The 21406-nt window shown below is 34.2% G+C and overlaps 1 protein-coding gene across 13 annotated transcripts in view; it reads left to right on the forward strand.

Annotated features, from left to right (window-relative positions):
* LOC143202461 (serine/threonine-protein phosphatase 2A regulatory subunit B'' subunit beta) overlaps positions 1-21406 on the forward strand; it is a 52174-nt gene that overhangs the window by 3697 nt on the left and 27071 nt on the right. For 7 of the 13 annotated variants that reach the window (XM_076414016.1, XM_076414008.1, XM_076414007.1 and 4 more), the window contains exon 2: positions 20612-20864. In XM_076414016.1, coding sequence (XP_076270131.1) covers positions 20683-20864 — 182 coding nt within the window. In that variant the 5' untranslated portion in view covers positions 20612-20682. Of the gene's footprint in view, positions 1-20611; positions 20869-21406 lie in introns of all 13 variants that reach the window. The other 6 variants (XM_076414014.1, XM_076414012.1, XM_076414019.1 and 3 more) reach the window with 1 other exon arrangement.

The raw sequence follows: 21406 nt of genomic DNA on the forward strand, positions 1-21406 counted from the left end.
AAATGCTGTTTTTTTTATCATAATTTCAACCTCTATTGGATTACGAATGTCTCTATCTATAGTCTATTTAAAGTTATTTTGTACATACGTCATCTAAATTTGTAACGTCAAAACATCGCAATGTTTCCGCATCAACTCTGAGTTTTAGTCCAGTTTGGATTTGACATGCAACAAAATTCTAATCTAAATGAAATAATTGAACAAAAATATTATCAAATCTAATTTATTTTAACATTATAGTAGATCTAAAACTACAGTTAATTATATAGCCACAATAGTTTATAGGTTAGAGTTATAACTGGTAATATAACTAGTAGCAACTGGTATGGAAATGACTGAATCGCACAGACCGTAAAAAATATATTTCTAAAATATTTTTAAGTGTCTGATAAAATTTCTTTCGATGTGTTGCATTTCATTGTTCTCTATGAACTTTTATTATTTAAAAAAAAACATTAAGTGGTTGTGCAAGATCTTCAACTTATTCATTTACCCACCCAAACATAACAACAAGGCGAAACACTTTCAAGAGTTCTTCAGTACGCTAGGTAATAGATTTAGATAGCCCGAGGAGATTACAATGCAAATCATTTAATGTAGGGTTCAAGAATAATAATCTCAAAAGGTAGAGAACTGCTAAAAGACAGATAATTTACAACATATCTCCACTGGTGAACCAACATATTGGCGTTCAGACAGAGATAAAAAACCACATACAATAGATTTCGACCTGTCTTCTGATCATTCACCAATAATAGTAACAATTTCTTCAAAAATTACCATCAAAGATAAACCCCCTTCTGAAACATTACCAAGAAAAAATACACATATATCATGTACAATACAGAAAAAGATAGCAGAAAAAAGAAAATTACGACGGAATTGGCAACAGCAAAGGACTGAAGAGAATAAAAGAAAATTCAATAGGGCAATAGAAGAGCTGAAAGAACTAATCCAAATTGAACAAAACCAAGGCATTCAAGAATATCTAGAAAACTTGACACCAACTGAGCCCACAGACTATTTGTTATGGAAAGCAACAAAATAGCTTAGGAGATCGCAGCAGCATAACCCACCTATTAAAACAAGCGAAAATAATTGGGCGAGAAGCAATAAAGAGAAGGCCGACATTTTCTCAAAACACTTAAAAAATGCTTTTAAAACTTTCCAGTCTCAGCTACATGAAGATGAAGATAAAAAGAGAAAGATAAAATTACTAGCTTTTTAGATTCGCCATTTCAAATGGACTTGCCGCATGATAAATTGACGGTCAAAAAAGTTAAACAAACAATAATGAGAGAGATATTAAAAAAGCCCCTGGTTATGACTTAATTACTGGTAAAATTTTAAAAGAACTATTACAAAAGGGTATAAAACTATTAACATTTCTATTTAATGCTATGCTACGAATTAATTACTTCCCTAGTATCTCGAAAATAGCTAAAATATTAATGATTCTTAAACCAGGAAAAATACCAGAAGATGTGACCTCCTACCGACCTATAAGTTTATTACCAATAATCTCGAAAGTTTTCGAGAAATTATACATAAAGAAGCTAAACTATATAATAGAAAAAAGAAAAATTATTCCTGAACATCAGTTTGGTTTTCCAGTCCTGTACTGTATCTTCTGTATACGGCCGATCTGCCCACCACAAAAATAACCAGCACAAAGATAGGTGCAAATACAATTATGGTTGAAGACATGGCGCATTAAAGCCAATGAAACAAAATCCACGCATGTAAAGTTAACACTGCGTAGAAGGACATGTCCACCAGTGAATATCAATCATCGTCAACTCCCCCAGATAGAACATGTTAAATATCTTGGTATGCACTTAGACCGACGCCTAACTTGGGAGAAGCACATACTCTCTAAACGGAAACAACTTGGACTTAAATTGTATCAATTGTATTGGCTCATCGGGCACAAATCCAAATTATCATTAGGTAACAAGGTATTGCTGTATGAGTCTATACTCAAACCCATTTGGTCATATGAAATCCAACTATGGGGTGCCTCTAGCAAATCTAATATATCCATCATTCAACGGTTCCAAAATAAAGTATTGCGTGCCATTGTTGATGCTCCTTACTATATTTCATATAAAGTGATACAACGCGATATTCCTCTAGAACTTATAACGAGTGTAATTCAACGTGTTTGTGTGAAGTACTTCGAAAGAGTGTCAGTGCATCCCAATGTACTCGCTAATCAGCTAAATATGCGACGTGATAGCGAAGTGCGTAGACTAAAACCTTGACACCACCTGATCTGATTACTAGACATATGTAGACTTTAGAATAAGCTTTAGAATAAGACTAATTAATTAAGATAATATTTTATACAGGAGATCGCTTAATGAAGTGATTTTCTACATGCCGTGTATATATAATATAGACATAAGAAATACTTATTGCCAATAGGGCAGATTGTGGAATCACGAAGAGTAATTTAAAAAAACTTATTCAAAGTAGAGATGCTGAAAAAAATATCGATAAATAAAACCATATAATTAATTTTAATAATCTTTTTAAATTGGCACAATTGGATGTTTTAAAAAATATTGATATATCGAAATATCACTGTTTTTTTCGGCGGCCTACACCCCAATTCAAAGGATATCCTACCCTCTTTTTCCTTCGTATTCATCGTTGGTTCTAATTTGGAATCGAATCTTAGTTTAAATTATGATAAATAAGAAGATATTCTACCTAAATATTTAGAGTAGTCGTTAGCTTGAGGCGAATCTTTTATAAATTATTTCGTGAAGTTGAATTTTTCAGTTGATCATTATTTTTTAGACCCATATTGGTAAAACACGGAAACTTTGTTCCAAGTAAATCCCCTTTGTTGGCCCAAGAGCGTTAAGACAAGTTTTAAATGACGTTGAATGTATTTAACAAGTGTTAAACTATTCTAAATAAAATCAACTAGTTTTAAACGCCACACAATAGGTTATACGTGTAGATAATTGTGATCGTAAATCATATAAATATGATTAAATACAAAGCACCATTTAAGGCCGTGTATTTTTTTATTATGTATTTTAGTTCAAATAATTTCGGTAATTCAGCAGTAATTTTTGATCCACATTCTCATCGAATTCATTAAAACGTAATACCCCAACTCGTTATCAACAAAACTACGTGACATATTTGAAGAAACAATCGAATATATTTGCATCAGATTGTATAAATGATGTAAATATTGTCGGATTGTTTAAGGATGATTTTATGTTTGAGGATCTTATTCAAACGAAATTTGTTTACATTGTTTTTGGGCCATAGTAGGACTTTAGAGTGAACAAACTTTCAATAGGGCGAACTGTCACTTAATATATAGTGAAAATTTTGATGTCCTTGTTCTGTCGGTTTTTAATAATGTGAAAATAATCCTTAAGAAGTTACTAAGCTATTTTTAAATTGTAAATGTTATAGTAAATTAAATCATTTCTATTGAGAAAGTGAAGGTGTAACTTGGGAGAACATCTAGGAAGCGCTACTAGAATTAAATCCATATGTTTTTTAGTTAGCTCTAACCCTCAAAAGACGCGTGTATAAATTTGACAGCTGTCGGATCATTAGTTTGTGAATTATAGCATTATGAGTGAAGCAACTTTTGTTATTGCAAAAAATTGATAAAAAGGAATTTCGCATGTTGATAAAATATTGCTTTTTGAAGAGAAAAGTACAGTGGAAGCAAAAACTTGATTTGATTCCAAGTTTCCGGACACTACCCCAGGAAAATCAACCATTAAGGATTGGTATGCTAAGTTTAGACGTAGTGAAATGAGCACCGAAGACGGTGAACGCAGTGGACGCCCAGAAGAGGTTGTTACCGACGAAAACATTTAAAGAATACACAAAATGATTTTGAATGACCGTAAATTGAAATTGAATGAAATAGCAGACACTTTAAAGATATCAATTGAACGTGTACGTATCATCACGAATATTTGGGTATGAGAAAGCTCTGAGCAAAGTGGGTGCCGCGCGGGCTCACTTTCGACCAAAAACAACGACGAGTTGATGATTCGGAGCAATGTTTGGAGATGATCAAGCGTGATAAACCCGAGTTTTTGCGCCGATATGTGACAATGGATGAAACATGACTCCATCATTTCACTCCGAAGTCCAATCGACGATCATCCGACTGGACTGCACACGATGAACCCGCTCCGCGACTATTACATAGCGTTATTGGATCGTTTGCAGGACGAAGCCAAAAACGGCCGTATTTGAAGAAAAAGAAAGTGCTGCTTCACCAAGACAATGCACCTTGTCAAAAATCCATGCATTGGGCTTCTAATTGCTTCCTCATCCACGGTATTCTCCAGATCTGACCCCCAGCGACTATTTTCCGTTCTCAGATCTGAAAAGAATGCTCGCTGGGAAGAAATTTTCGTCGAATGAAGAGGTGATCGCCGAAACTGAGGCCTATTTTCAAGCAAAGGACAAATCGTCTACAAAAATGGTATCGAAAAGTTGGAGGGTCGCTATAATCAGTGTATCACCCTCGAAGGGAATTATGTTGAATTATGATAGACCGGAGACTTTTCAATTGATCTGTTAGCTGATAAAAAATAAGTGTCATTGTCTTAGTGCTGGTATCAAAATCATCACTTTTACGTCGTTGAAATTAAAACCAAGGCAGCATCACCAAAAGTTTCTAAAAGTACTTGAAAACTGTTTTTTATGCAGAGAAATATCAAGACTGTTGAATAAACAGTTAGGTTATGTTGTTTAATAGTTATTTTCATTGATTTTTACCATCACCGCCAGTACCTAACAGTAATAAATGCTTGCAACTCCTTTTAACGCGACTTAAACCCTCTAATTGTTCGATTCCGCCAGTAATTGGAACGAGAATCGCAACCGGAGCCTCACGACACGAGAAATGTGTCGAGATTTCCTGCTTGGCACCGATCGGGGCGACCGTACGACCAGGGAAATCCAGATCGGGGGCCGTATATTTAGGTTTGTGCCGTATAAAGGTCGACCGGTGTGTAGAGAGAAACTCGCCGTTCGCCATAACGACGAAAAAACTTTCGGTACGATGCACGTACGTATATACATACGCGTAGCCGATTAAACGTGCCCGAATCCGTGCCATGTCCGCCACACATACCGCGCGTTCGGCCTACGTCGGATTTTCGATTTCGAATCCTAATTCCCGCCGCTAAAAATAGTCGACCGAAATGCGCGCCATCCCCTTAAGCTGTCGTCGCCCGCGGCCAATATTTTCACGACGAACGGGTGCATCTGAACTCGTTGTTCGACTTGCCGTTGGAAAATTTTATGTTCATTATATATAGAAACACCTGAAAATCGTTAAGCATCTAAATTGGATCAATCTAAGAGTCAATCTCGATACACGTGTCAGGATTTCAAGTTTATTAATGCAAATCTTCTCTATAACAGAAAAATTGAAAAGGCTTCGACCTACGATAGTAAGTAAAACACATTTTGTAAATTATAGCGACCCTCGAACTTTTGGATACCATTTCTCTAGTACGATTTGTCCTTTGCTTCAAAATATTTCCCAGTTTCGTCGATCACCTCGTCATTCGATGAAAATTTCTTCCTAGCGAGCATTCTTTTGAGATCTGAGAACAGGAAATAGTCGCTGGTGGCCAGATCTGGAGAATATGGTGGATGAGGAAGCAATTCGAAGACCAATTCACGGATTTTTAGCATCTTCTTCACTGACTTGTGACACGGTGCATTGTATCGGTGAAGCAACATTTTCTTTTTCTTCAAATGCGGCCGTTTTTCGGCGAATTCGTCCTTCAAACGGTCCAATAACGCTATCTAATAGTCGTTGTTGATTATTCCTTTTCCAAGGCAGTTAATGAAAATTAATCCATGCGCATCGCAAAATACAGACGTCATAATCTTGCCAGCCGACTGTTGCGTTTTCCCACGCTTTGGAGCGGGTTCATCGTGTGCAGTTCACTCGGATGACTGTCGATTGTATTTCAGAGTAAAATGATGGAGCCATGTTTCATCCATTGTCACATATCGACGCAAATACTCCAGTTTCTTACGCTTGATCATCTTCAAACATTGCTCCGAATTATCAACTCGTCGTTGTTTGTGGTCAAAAGTGAGCTCGCGCGGCACCCACTTTGCACAGAGCTTTCTCGTACCCAAATATTCGTCAATGATAAGATGTACACGTTAAATTGATATCTTTAGAGTGTCTGCTATTTTATTCAGTTTCAATTTACGGTCATTCAAAATAATTTTGTGAATTCTTAAATGTTTTCGTCGGTAACAACCTCTTTTGAGCCTCCACTACGTTCACCGTCTTCGGTGCGCTCATTTCACCACGTCTAAACCAAGCATACCAATCCTTGATGGTTGATTATTCTGGGGCAGTGTCCGGAAACTCAGCATCAAGCCAAGTTTTTTACTTCAACTGTATTTTTTCCCGTTAAAAAACACGCAAAATTCCTTTTTATTTTTTTTACAATAACAAAAGTTGCTTCCCTCAAAATGCTATAATTCGCAGACTAATGATCCCGACAGCTGTCAAATTTATACACGCATCTTTCGAGGGTTAGAGTTAACTAAAAAACATATGGATTTAATATTAATAACGCCATCTATGTGTCAGGCTGGGGACTTTTCAATTGAACTGTTATAGTGAGAGGATATGGAATTATTGAGAGGAAAATAGTAAGAAATATAATTATGTTCTCTATCATCAGTAGTTTCGCTGTCACAAAGGATGACTGGCTTTTCTATAATAATAGGTTTGAGGCGTTTTAATGGCAATTTCTCTAATAATTTAGATATGATTGATAGCAGTGATATTATTCGACATTCACAATGTTCCACTGCATAGCAATGTAAATAAATGAGCAAGTTTTATTATACCCTTTCTTGGCAGCTGTTCAAGTACCATTTTTGACTATCAGCTTTCTCAGAAATTGAACGACCACTACACTACATTGGTTTGATTCTTTTGAATCTGTGTCCTGTTCTAATGTTATCCAAGAGTTATATTCCATCCATATTGACATGAGAATAGAGCCTATTCTTATGTCTCCTTGAAATTCTCCTGATTTCCTGAGTCATACTCGGAATCTGAAGGTCTCGGTTAAAGTAATCCTTCCTAAAGTATTTTGGTGCACCAACAATACTTTTCAGGACTTTGTTCTGGAAAACTTGTATAGTACTTGAATGTTTCTTAATAAGCCCAAACTGATTTGTAGGAAGTAGGTTTTTTTCTCTGAGAACGAAAGTGATTGAAGTATTTTCTGACAACACACAGCACGAGAAAGAGGCAGGACGAAGATTGAGGCTTCTCTTTTTGAAGTAGCTACGTGATTGCTCTAACACCCTAATAAATCAAATAGGGATGGATGTTAGAACAATTTACACCTTAATTTATAGATTTACACGATAGTTTTTGTTTTTGTTGAGTTCTAAAATACTTCAAACAAACAAAAACAGTTATTTTTCCTAAAACATATTCGACAAAGAAAAACCCGCCCGGTTTTCACGTAAGGCTACGCGCGTCGCTACCAGGAACACGTCCCGTCGTCCAGCCCGCCTGACCATCGACCTGGAGGTCAACGGACCAGCTAAGCGCTCTCCGATCCAATTAAAAAGTCACCCGAACTTTAAAAGTTCACCGGCGCCATCAGCTCTCTCCTAATAACGGGTCGCCTCGGTCGCTCCTCTCTGGTAAATGGACATTTATGTTATCCTAATTAAGAGCGAAGGTCTCAATTTATTTTCGTCAGCTGTGAAGTCGACGAAAATGCCGTTCCTATAACGGTGGAGTAGCGTTTCCGACTGTGGGTGAGCCAGAAACGTCGGAAGGTATTTTCGTCAGCGTCGAAGACAGTCGGTGATGCGTAGGAAGTTGATTTCGTCGCATCGTTGAATGATTGTTTGTGTAAACGTTGTGTCCTTCCGATATCTTCATGCTCGAGGGGCTAATGATGTTTTCTTGTCATTGTTATGCGAGTTCGAGTATACTGTCTGTAATACCCTCTTATTTTATTTTAAATTTGAAAACATATTTTCTCCATATTAAAGCTTAACCCTTTAAGAATGTACCCTTAAGAGGATTTTCCGAAATTTAAATTACTTTCGGAGATATTGTCGTTTTAGAGACGCGGTGTCTAAAATCGGAACTTCAATAGAGTAATCGAGCTAAGCTTTGGAAATATGAGAATTTTTTATTTTTTTTTTTAATTTTTAGACTAGTTTTTTGTTGTGGCCTAAAACCAGGCGGTGGAATACATGACCCATACCTGCTCGTAGAGACTTGCCTTGGACTGACAAGTTGGACCGGGTTATATAGGACTGCGTTTGGGCTTACCAATACTCTAAACCCAAACCGCCTCACAGTTGACCCCTGCGGATCGCTACTGTTACTGCATAATATTTACAACTTTATATTTCCACCGGGCAGCCGTTATTGGGCACCAGAACCCGGCGAAAAAATAAATGTGAAACTAACGCGAATCTATCGCGAACTTGAGTTAATACACGACTGGATGCTGTCACATGGCCGCAGAAGCTATGACTGCAGCGACGGAAAGGGGTGGTTAGCGGCGACGCGGTGCTAAGCTCCCAGCATGTCCACCAGCTCGCGAACAAGCGCGTTTTCAGTAGAACTTGAGCTGAGTTGTTGTTTGTGGAAGGATTGACATATGAAGTGCTTGATTTCTGGAGTATCAGTTTCACTGTGAATTTGATTATTTCTGACAAACCATGAAGCGTTTAAGATTCTCCTGTGGAGCTTATTTTAAAGCCGTTTCACCTGGTTGGGTGTAAAAAATTGGAAGTAGACATTAAATCCGTAGAGGAGTACGGACCGAATTAACATCTTGTAAAATAAGCATTTGTGGAGATGGGAAGTTTGCTAGAAGGGCAGATCAGAGAAGATAGCAGGTCTGCTATCCCTAACCTTCCTGGATTGGAATTTGTGGATTTGGGAATGCCAACCGAACCATCGGTCGAAGTGGAGGCTTAAAACCTTAATTTCCTGAAAGATTGACAAGTGGTTAAGTGGACTATAAGGATATAAGAGTTAATAAATTTACAAAAGACGAATTAAAGATGCAGTATATGATCGGCTAGTTCAGCGCAGGAGTACTTAAATAAAACGAATAACATTTTAATTTAATTTTCTTAAGTATAACTCTATTATTGTTTACATGCCAGTATTTCATTGAGAAGTAAATTTAGCTAAGGATATGGTTTCTCTTTGATAAAATTCGTCACAATGCGGTTACAATTACCAATATTTTAGAACAATTAGTGGGATTGAAAGTCGAAAGGCTTAACTTAAAATACTTATAATAATGAATACTTATTATATTGCTCAAATTTACTAATATACCTTCTCATATTCAGCTAAATAACTTAAAATAATACAAATAAAAAATTTTATGGAGTATATTAAAGACATGAATGAAAACGAAATAAACAAAACAAAATTGATGGTATACTACGATATCGAAATAGCAGCATTGATAGGTATATCACATTGTATTGACGTATTTCTTTTGTATTTCTATTGTATTTGTATATCTGGATTCGACTCTTGTAACTTTATATTTTTAACAGCATCTATGTACTTTGCATACGTCAAATATTTACAATATTCTTTATATATTCTTACCAAATGTACATCCTTACACATCATATTTTTAATAACCAGTATGATCAATGAAGCTAATACTGATATATACAATTTCAACATGCCTTACCATACAGTGTTGATAAATAGTTACATTTTACATCCTCTGTATAGTGTAAGTGGTATACCATGTTTGAAAATTACCCTATTACAATTTTTTGATGTTGTCACATTTAGAATATATGATACATATTATTCTTATTCCGATTTTAGTTACGTTTTCAAATGGATTTTGTATTAGTACCATGTAGTATATAACTAGATACTTACTGGGATTAATAAATATTCATAAGCTCAATTCATATGAAAAAAACAAGTGTGTCATTTTTTTTTGAATTTCATGTACTTTTCACAATACTATATAATAATTTACCAAATACGAACATAATCGAACATAGATTGTCGAAATGGGCAAGCGCATAGCGACCCAACCTAAATCTTGTTAATTTTCCTGTAGTCCTATTCATTGTGATTCATTTTTCATATGTTAAAACTGTCCCTAAAGACAGCTTGCATTCTTGTCATATCAACTATATTCATTCATTAAATGGATTGATTTGAACAGTCCCCATTTTCAGTGAAAGTTTTTTCCTATCGCCTGCTTAAACTATCATCATCGTGGCCAAATTATGATCTGAATAATTCATTAATCAACACAGTTTAACCATTTCACACCTTCGTCGTAATCAGTATTCATGCCAATAAATACATAAACAAAGAGCATACGTTACCAGGTCCATCGTAAAAATCTTGTTAAATTGCTTTAGAATTTGTATTATTTCACTTCAAACCTAAACGTTTTTTAAAAATCAATATACTATTACTATATAATCAATATACTATATTCAATATAATTATATATCAGTTTTTAATACCATAATTTTAGGAATAAGATAAAAGTTTCAAAATATACAAATCTTGGAGTGAAATAAATGAAAGTCCATGTTAAATTGCCCTAGAGTTCATAATTTTTAAGATAAGTGAGATAATCAAGGATCCACTCATTTTTCAAAAGTACACTTTTTGTTGTATAACTAAAAAACTAACGTACTGTATAAAAATTATTATACCACCATTCGATTCAACGCAAAATTCTTTACACTTCCTGTTATTTCCATTAACCTGTCAATATTTGTACGAAAATGGCAACAGAAAATCTGAAAATAGCAAAAAATCGCAAATTTTCACGAGTATATGTATGGAAAAAGTATCAAAATTTTGTATCTCTTGGATTTAGGTAAAATATTCAAAATATACGTATCTTGGGGTGAAAGAAACGAAAATCCGTGTTAAAATTCCCTAGAGTTCATAATTTTTAAGATAAGTGAGATAATCAAGGATCCACTCATTTTTCAAAAATACACTTTTCGTTGTATAACTAAAAAACTAACGTACTGTATAAAAATTATTATACCACCATTCGATTCAGCGCAAAGTTCTTTACACTTCCTGTTATTTTCATTAACCTGTCAATATTTGTACGAAAATGGCAACAGAAAATGTGAAAATAGCAAAAAATCGCAAATTTTCACGAGTATATGTATGGAAAAAGTATCAAAATTTTGTATCTCTTGGATTTAGGTAAAAGCTTCAAAATATATGTATCTTGGGGTGAAAGAAACGAAAATCCATGTTAAAATTCCCTAGAGTTCATAATTTTTAAGATAAATGAGATAATCAAGGATCCACTCATTTTTCAAAAATACACTTTTCGTTGTATAACTAAAAAACTAACGTACTGTATAAAAATTATTATAGCACCATTCGATTCAGCGCAAAGTTCTTTACACTTCCTGTTATTTTCATTAACCTGTCAATATTTGTACGAAAATGGCAACAGAAAATGTGAAAATAGCAAAAAATCGCAAATTTTCACGAGTATATGTATGGAAAAAGTATCAAAATTTTGTATCTCTTGGATTTAGGTAAAAGATTCAAAATATACGTATCTTGGGGTGAAAGAAACGAAAATCCGTGTTAAAATTCCCTAGAGTTCATAATTTTTAAGATAAGTGAGATAATCAAGGATCCACTCATTTTTCAAAAATACACTTTTCGTTGTATAACTAAAAAACTAACGTACTGTATAAAAATTATCATACCACCATTCGATTCAGCGCAAAATTCTTTACACTTCCTGTTATTTTCATTAACCTGTCAATATTTGTACGAAAATGGCAACAGAAAATGTGAAAATAGCAAAAAATCGCAAATTTTCACGAGTATATGTATGGAAAAAGTATCAAAATTTTGTATCTCTTGGATTTAGGTAAAAGCTTCAAAATATACGTATCTTGGGCTGAAAGAAACGAAAATCCATGTTAAAATTTCATAGAGTTCATAATTTTTAAGATAAGTGAGATAATCAAGGATCCACTCATTTTTCAAAAATACATTTTTCGTTGTATAACTAAAAAACTAACGTACTGTATAAAAAATATTATACCACCATTCGATTCAGCGCAAAATTCTTTACACTTCCTGTTATTTCCATTAACCTGTCAATATTTGTACGGAAATGGCAGTAGAAAACGTGAAAATAGCAAAAAATCGCAAATTTTCACGAGTATATGTATGGAAAAAGAATAAAAATTTTGTATCACTGGATTTAGGTAAAATCTTCAAAACATATGTATCTTGGGGTGAAAGAAACGAAAATCCATGTTAAAATTCCCTAGAGTTCATAATTTTTATGATGAGTGATATAAAAAACATTTCATTAATTTATTGAAATGCTGTATAAAAATATTATACCACCACCTGATTCAGCGTAAAATTCTTTATACTTCCTATACTTCATTAACTGGCGATTATTTGAACGGAAATGACAACAATTAACTAATTAGAAAATGGCAAAAAATCGCAAATTTTCGATTTCATTGTCCACGTTAACTTACTTTAAAAAATAAAAATCCACTCATTTGATAGTGCAATCAAACTATAATATCTACGGTCTGCATAGAGTCCACATATAGCAGTTCGGCGTACAAAAACTAACAGGACTCGTACGTCAATGACTGCATCTCTATTCAACTCGGTTCAACTATGTGTTTGTGTTAGTCTAGGAGTTTTGGTTCTGTTTTATCAATGATACTTCGCCAGCTGCTTTCTCTCTAAATGGTATGATACTCAAGGACCTTGCCTGCGATGTCATATATGGTCACGATTGGTTCGTTGGCTTGCAATATTATACGCGTATGGTTCTAGTATTCGATGCAGGAAAAATTATGATTGCAAAGTCGTCGGTTCGCTGTGTTTTACATAATTTCATCATAGAATGTATGACGACAAGGTCCTTGGTCTAATATTGTACCTGTTGCGGCCGTGTATGATGTTATTACGATTAAAGTGTAAAAAATATCCAAGAACTTGGTGAAAACCTGAAAGTTGAAGGATCCAAGTGGTCGCTCAAAACTATCAAAATTAATATATTCTTGTATTTATCATTTCAATTTAAATATGAAAATCTCGTTCAACTAATGTCACTCACCAAGCTTCACACCTTTTTTTAATTCATTCTATCAAACAAAAGATAAAACTGTATAAAACTGAACACTGGCGTAAGTCCCTATGATCGGTGTTCAACTTGCAATGGCAGACTGGTGTCAAATAAATTCTATATCAATCTATGTCTGAGTATGAAAACAGATATTTTTTTATAAATCTATATTGAATATTATTCAAAATCCTCAACTGTATTCGTATATAGAAACACGACTCAAATATTCGAATTAAAAGTAATATTTATTCAGTTGAATATATACCGGAAACCGAATGGAAACACGTAAACAGTAAAAATATTTTGCGGGCTTAGCGCAGTGTTAAAGGCGACAGGACCGTCCTCCTACTGTTGCGATAGTCGCGGGTTCGAATCCTACTGGGGCATGGCCGCAAATTTATGTTTGTGATTGGCGTTAGGCAAGAGCGCGAAATCCGACAAGGAAAATGATCCCAGTCACGCCAGTAACCAGGCTGGGTAAGACCAGATGTCTTCTGGGATGATTTCTAAGTTGGTCGCTAGGCTTAATGCCGAGGACCGTGGTTCGGAGCCACGTTAAACTGTAGGTCCAGTCCAGATAAACCCTAGTTGGTAAAATGAGACCTTAAAATAAAGAAAAACTAAAAATATTTTAATAATCATTAATAACAGCACCATCGTACCAGCAGACACCATCCTATATATTGAGACCGAACCTTTTGACGATTTCCTGTTTATATTTATAATACTAACTATGAAAATAGAGGGTCCGCAGTATAATAGATTAAGGGGTGGTTTATAGTGATAAATTAGGCAGCTCCCGTCAATTTTAGGGGGGCCATCGTTGAATAAAGGGGACATGTAGCGCCCTCGATGCGATTGAATCAGTTTTGAAATAGAAAATTGACTTTAATTGGCCACGTGGGGTTGTTTCCTATTAATATTAGGATTGATGGGGAATATATGATATTTCGGATTTAAAGTGTGAAATAAGACTCAACGGTAATCAATTATATATCAGGCCTATGCATTAATTTTAAAGGATTTACGATAGATGATGTTACGGTGTATTAAATCGCATCGGGTATTGATAACGAGGATTTGGAGGTATTACTCGAGGAAATAATCAATGGGGATCTCTATCGACTACAATTACGCGAAAAATACGAGCCAAGATACAACAATGTTGTTCTTCAACATGAAAACTCTTGACTACGTATTGCAAAATCGATGAAAACATTATAAACTACTCCAACCGCCGTATTCTCCAGACCGTGCTCCTTCTGATTACTACTTGTTCCGACATATAAGTGTTATATACCTGTCTGAATAGCGCAGCACTTCTTATGAAGATACCAAAGAATTAGTCGATTCGTGGAAAACCAATCCACTATACTTATTTTATATTCTACTATATACACACTGTTTAGCTTAATACCTACCTAAACCTATGTATCAGCAACTATTAGATTTGTTTTGTTCATAATTTAATTTTGTGTATATGTCACAAAATTATATTTTTTCTTTTCCCCGGATTCCGCCATCAGACAGATCCTGACTTGGTTCCAATGGGACCACCTCGGAAGTGTACCCTTTAAAATAAAAAAGAATTTTGAAAATCGGTCAATAATTGATGGAGAAAATCGGCGAACATACTTAAAAAAATATAGACAGCCGAACATCCCCCTTTTTTGAAGTCGGTTAAAAATATTGTGCCGATTTTTTACAGTGACGCTTCAAGCTGGAAATTCATGAAAATATTTTTAATATAACTTGTGGAATTTTAAAAAATGTTGAAAAAGAAAGGCACATTGGTTAGAGGTCAAACACTTTCCATTATATTTAGGAAAAACTGTTTTTGCTCTACTAGAAACCAATACATATTCAACATTATTCCAGAAATCAAATAGTGTTTTTTATTTATAAATATCTTTAAAAATAGCTATATAATCAACTTTTCCTGCTTAAACTTTCTTACAACGATATTAAAATAATTCATCTCCGCTTGTAATGAAAAATCCAGTAGCAATCATCGAAAAAACGGTCGTATATAGCGAGAGAAGGCCCAAACATCAATATCGTCGAGATTAATTGTACGATTTTGTCGGCCAAAAATAGAAACTAAAACTATTCGAAACAGCGCAATCAACAGAAATAGATAGGAAGATAGTCTCGACGGGCACCGGCAGCCTGTCTGTGTCTGTCGCGCGTAGGAAAGATCCGTCTATCTCTGTTGGCGATCGGTTTTGGGTGAATTATCTCGGTTACTATAGAATAACACGTTCGTTCTGGTTCTTCTTGCATTTTATTTTGTATATTTTAAAACTGGAAACATGGACTTATTATTATCTTTTTAATATTTTATACAGAATGTTCCAAGAGATGACACAAAAGTTCATATCCAAATAAATCAAGCACTGTTAAATCATATCGCCATATTGAACAGAATCTTCATATTAATCATTAAAGTTGTGTATGGTCAGACTGAAGTTCTAAGATCTTTTTTTACTAAAACCAAATAACTCAATTGCGAACTATGCAAGTACAACCCAAATAAACTCAGTACTTCCCGTATCAATCATTTCAATAATCAGTTAGAGATACACAAATTGGGTCTATGAAAGAATTATTAGGATTCAAGTGTGCTCCAAGAATAATTTTTCGAAATCAATTCAAATTCAATTTTATTAGAAAAAATGGTTATGGTTATTCAAAGATTTATCCCTAGCTGGTGACAAATCCTGTATCGAAATAACTGATCATCTTTAGAAATTACTCGTAGAAACAGAAGTGTTAGAAGCGACAGGTGGGGTAGTACTTCCCATTTAAGCAATCCCACGCAGGTTTTCACAGATTACGGTCTTCGTATATTATTGTTAATTGAGGTATAATAGAGATATGTTTGGGAGATATACAATACAAATCAACATTGTGCGAGTATTTCAACGGAAACAATATAAAAAAACTTGACAAAAAATCGCTAATTTTCAAGACTCTCGGATTAAGATCAAATCTTCGAAATATATGTATTTTGGCATGAAATACGAAACGAAAATCGAAGAAGCAGAAATGTACCTTTTTTGTTAAATATAATTTTCGTTGTATAACTAAAATTCTTTAAAATCCCGGAAAATTTCATTAACCTAGAATTATTTGAATGGAAATGGCAGTAAGAAACTTGAAAATGGCAAAAAACACAATTTTTAACGACTAAAAAATATATCAATAATGAAATAAATTAAATATAAATTTTTTTATCTCTGAAATAGATATAAAACTCTCAAAATATATGTATTTTGGGTTGAAATAAACGAAAATCCATGGTAAATTCCTTTAAAATCATACTTTTTATGTTATGTGACATAAACAAAAATCCTCCAATTTTTTGAAAATACACTTTTCATTGTATAACTTAAAAACTAAGGGTTGTATGAAAATTATTATACAACCACTCGATTCAGCGTAAAATTCTTTATAATCCCTGTAATTTTCATTAATCCGAAACTATTTGAACGAAAATGATAGCAAAAACATTAAAAATGACAAAAAATCGCAAATTTTCACGACTATATATATGTAAAAATGCCAAATTTTTTTTATCTCTAGAATAAAGATAAAAGTCTCAAAATATATGTATTTTGGGCTGAAAGAAACGAAAATCCATGTTAAATTCCTTTAGAATTCATACTTTTTATGTTATGTGACATAAACAAAAATCCTCCAATTTTTTTAAAATACACTTTTCATTGTATAACTTAAAAACTAAGGGTTGTATGAAAATTATTATACAACCACTCGATTCAGCGTAAAATTCTTTATAATCCCTGTAATTTTCATTACTCCGAAACTATTTGAACGAAAATGATAGCAAAAACATTAAAAATGACAAAAAATCGCAAATTTTCACGACTATATATATGTAAAAATGCCAAATTTTTTTATCTCTAGAATAAAGATAAAAGTCTCAAAATATATGTATTTTGGGTTGAAATAAACGAAAATCCATGTTAAATTCCTTTAAAATTCATACTTCTTATGTTATGTGACATAAACAAAAATCCTCCAATTTTTTGAAAATACACTTTTCATTGTATAACTTAAAAACTAAGGGTTGTATGAAAATTATTATACAACCACTCGATTCAGCGTAAAATTCTTTATAATCCCTGTAATTTTCATTACTCCGAAACTATTTGAACGAAAATGATAGCAAAAACATTAAAAATGACAAAAAATCGCAAATTTTCACGACTATATATATGGAAAAAGTGTCTAAATTTTGTTTCTCTTGGGTTAAGATAAAAGCTTCGAAATATATATATTTTGGCATAAAAGAAACGAAAATCCATATCAAATCACTTTAGAATTCATAGTTTTTAAGTTATGTGACATGAACGAAGTCTACCAATTTTTAAAAAATGTACTCTTAGTTGCATAAATAAAATACTAAAGGCTGTATAAAAATTGTTATACCGCCACTCCATTCACTGTGAAAGTCTTTATAAACTATGTAACATGCATGAACCTGGGATTATTTACCAATGAAAACGCATCATTTGCAGTGATGAGTGATCTCTCATGTTAGTTTTATACAATTCCAGTACCTTTGTACATTATTGTTAATGGAAGTGTTATAGTTAGGAGTAACTGAAAAGATGTGTTGAACCTTGAATTGTTTTAAATGTCATTGAATTAGTTTTAATGCTTTTTCATTACAAAAGTATAGGAGATAGTAATAGTTAAAGATAGGTAATAGAAATACTAGTATACTAAAGTAGAAAAGAGTTTCGCCAGAATCATTGTTAGTCACGCCTGTGTTAAATATTTTCCAAAAGACCATAAAATTATCATTAAATCCAAGGCAAATCAACAATAAAATACAAATTAACTTGGTTACAACCATGTTCTGACCGTCTCCACCGTCCCAAACAAAAAAAGAATCTCTAACAACTCGACCGAGTTATTTTCGAGGATCCCATTAATATAAAACCAGCAAACTTGAAAACTGTCGAGAGATCAAAAGACTGGACGCGCTTTGTGTCACGTTATTTTCTTTTTATCGTCGATGGTGCGTTATTTTGCAAATCGCGCCATATTGAAACGTTACGAAATGCCCGATGCATTGTGGCGATTGTGTCTTTCTATTTTGTTTTTTTTTTACCCGGATTTTGTGTTGTTCGGACGCCCCCGATACCGTTTGTCCGCCGCTCTCTTAAGGCCGCTCCTATATACAGGGGTTGCGCAGAAAATCAATAGCAGGTTCTGTGTCGTGGCAGCTGGTAACTTTCACGTACACGAAGTTGAAGCGGCGAAGACAGCGGTTGTAGGACGAAAATTATTTCTTATCACTGCCGAAACTTTAATATTTACTGGTGATCGGGATTAAAAATGATATGTTATGCTGCTTAAAATTGTTTTGGCAATATTCTAAGATTAAATATATATTTGATATATTATTATATTAATATATATTTTTTAAATATATTTTAAAGTTTCCTTTTACCAACTATGGGTTTATCCGGACTGGACCTACAGTTTAACATCGGCTCCGAACCACGGTCCTCGGCATAAAGCCTACCGACTGAGTGACCAACTTTAGAAATCATCCCAGAAGACATCCGGTCTTACCCAGCCTGGTTACTGGCGTGACTGGGATCATTTTCCTTGTCGGATTTTACACTCTTGCCTAGAACATTCACAAATTTTAAATAATCACAAACATAAATTTACGACCATGCCCCAGCAGGATTCGAACCCGTGACTATTGCAACAGTAGGAGGACTGTCCCATCGCTTTTACCACTGCGCCACCAAGCTGGCTTATATTTTTTTATTAATCTCCTAGAATGTTAACAATCTGCCCGTGGGCAATAAGTATTATAATATGATTTCAATTATATAACTACCCTGGCATGTAAAAGATAACTTCAGTTTATTCTAAAGATTATTAAATCTCACTCTATGTGTCTATTAATTAGTTCGTATGGTAGTTTGCGTTTGAGTCTACACACTACATTGACATCGCGCAGATTTAACTGTTTGGCGAGTGCATTGGGATGCCATCTTTCAGAGTACTTCGCACTAACACTCCGAATCACACTCGTTATGGGTTCTGTGGGAATATCGCGCTGAATCAGTTTGTTGGACACGTAATATGGGGCATCGACGATATTTTATATATAATATTAATTAAAGTATTATATATCTGTATATTAAAATACACGCAGACTATCTGAAGAACACTCATTAACTTTTTTTAACCGACTTCTAAAAAGAAGAAGGTTCTATGTTCGGCTGTATATATATATTTTAAATTTATGTTCGCCAATTTCTTCGTCAATTATGGACCGATTTTTAAAATTCTTTTTTTATTCGAAAGCGTGAATTTCCGAGGTTGTCAAATTGGAACCAAGTTAGGATCTGATGGGGGGAAATGAAGGAAATTGAGGGAAAACCTCAAATTTCAAAGGCACGTACAAAGTTTTCGCATATTTTGTATTTAAAACAATCAGATATTTCTGTATAATGTTATTGCTGAACTGATATGGCGAAAAATCGGAAGTAGTTTGGAGTAAAAATTAGTAAAGTAAACACTAACCAGATCATATGAGACATCGTAGAAACTTTAAAGGCAACTGTTTCTAAGGTGTAATGGTTAGAACGTTGAGCTGACACTCAGAGGTCGTGGATTCGATTCAAAACAAGGCAGCAATTTTTTTTTGTTCTAGTTTGTAGTAACGGACCCTAGGGCCTGAAACATTCCTTATTTTCAATCATTGTTTCTTTATTAATATATTTCCTCATACGAGCTACTACTTTTATTTGGGCTATCCTTTGGTATACTTGATAAGATAACTGCGTAATTTATTGAGTAATTTATTGAAAAAAACTCTAAAAAGAGAAAAATAAAGTATTTTCAACGAAAAAAAATATAACCGATATCAAACATTAAATAAGGAACTCACTAAAAAGTAAAAAAAAAACGAAACTTAGATTTTTAACACAAAAAAAACCGTTTTAAAATAAAATACGTACATAATAATCGTTGTAATAACCAAAATAAAAATAAACAAAAACCTTATTTAACCTATCTACTACACGTATGTTATATTCTACTATATACACACCATTTAGCATTACACAATCAGCAACGACTTCCAACTCATCAGTTGGCAGTAGTTAATTTTAAAAATAAATAAGCCTGAAAATTTTAGAGGCTTATTTAAAGAAACTTATCGATATTTTTTCGGCATCCCTAGAGTAGTGTCTTTCCTCCTGTCTTGTTATGAATGTCTTTCCCTTGAATTTCCTCTATGATAGAATCCTAAGGTCTCTTTGTGGTGTTCAAGGTTATTGAAATTTGAAGATTTACACCATTAAGAGTGCTTTTCAAAAACGGTCACCTAGGTAGTTTTCAGTCACCTAGGTAGTAGTATTAATCTTCTAAAATTTGTGTTATTGTTGCAGATAACCGAGAACAGTCGGAACAGGCGAAGATGACGTCCGGAAGGGTTTCGTCGCGCCGGTGTGTTTAGAAAATGGCGGCCATGGCTCGCCGCCGACCTGGCGGCAGCGGAGACTCCGCCGAGGATGACATCGCCGCCATCGCCAAGCAGATCTCAGACACCGCGGAGGTGATCTACCAGAACTGGAAGTCGAGGAACCTAACGCCGGCCGAGCTGATATCCTGTCATGGGGCCGGCGACACCGCCAAACTGGGGCAAGTACCAACCAACATCCTAATTTCCAGCGCAATACATTGATAAAAATTGACTTCAAAAAGTAGTCCACATTTTTTTTTGGAGTTCCTGCAATCTTTACTAGATTATTATCGGTACCAGTGATCTGGATTTACATGATTTTACTCTGTTTGATAGTTTTATAGATTCCAGGGTCGTAATAATTTCAACCATCTCTCAAAACATCCACTCCAAAGATGTCGAAGTCGAGATGTTTCGTTCATCAAGTTGGCGAGATGTATAATTCGCTTTCTTGTAAATTATGTAGCCCTTGCCTGGTTATTAAATCACGCCCTGATGCTTTTTTGGATTAATGTCGGTTTTTATAACTTTGGTGACTTCTTTTGGCGTTCAAATTCGCTTTGAGGGTTTTGTTGTTCTAAATGATCAGCGAATGCTTCAGTTTTTTATTGATTGTTTCGTGACCAATGTTCTTCTTAATTTCTGGAATAATTCCTAATAAAAAAGAAAAACAACCATAGAAATTTTTCGTCCAAAAATATTGTATGACGCCACTTTTCCA

This window comes from Rhynchophorus ferrugineus, unplaced genomic scaffold, assembly GCF_030347505.1.
Source record: "Rhynchophorus ferrugineus isolate W39M unplaced genomic scaffold, kcgeb_rfMv2 rfM9, whole genome shotgun sequence".
Classification (NCBI taxonomy): Eukaryota; Metazoa; Arthropoda; class Insecta; order Coleoptera; family Curculionidae; genus Rhynchophorus; species Rhynchophorus ferrugineus.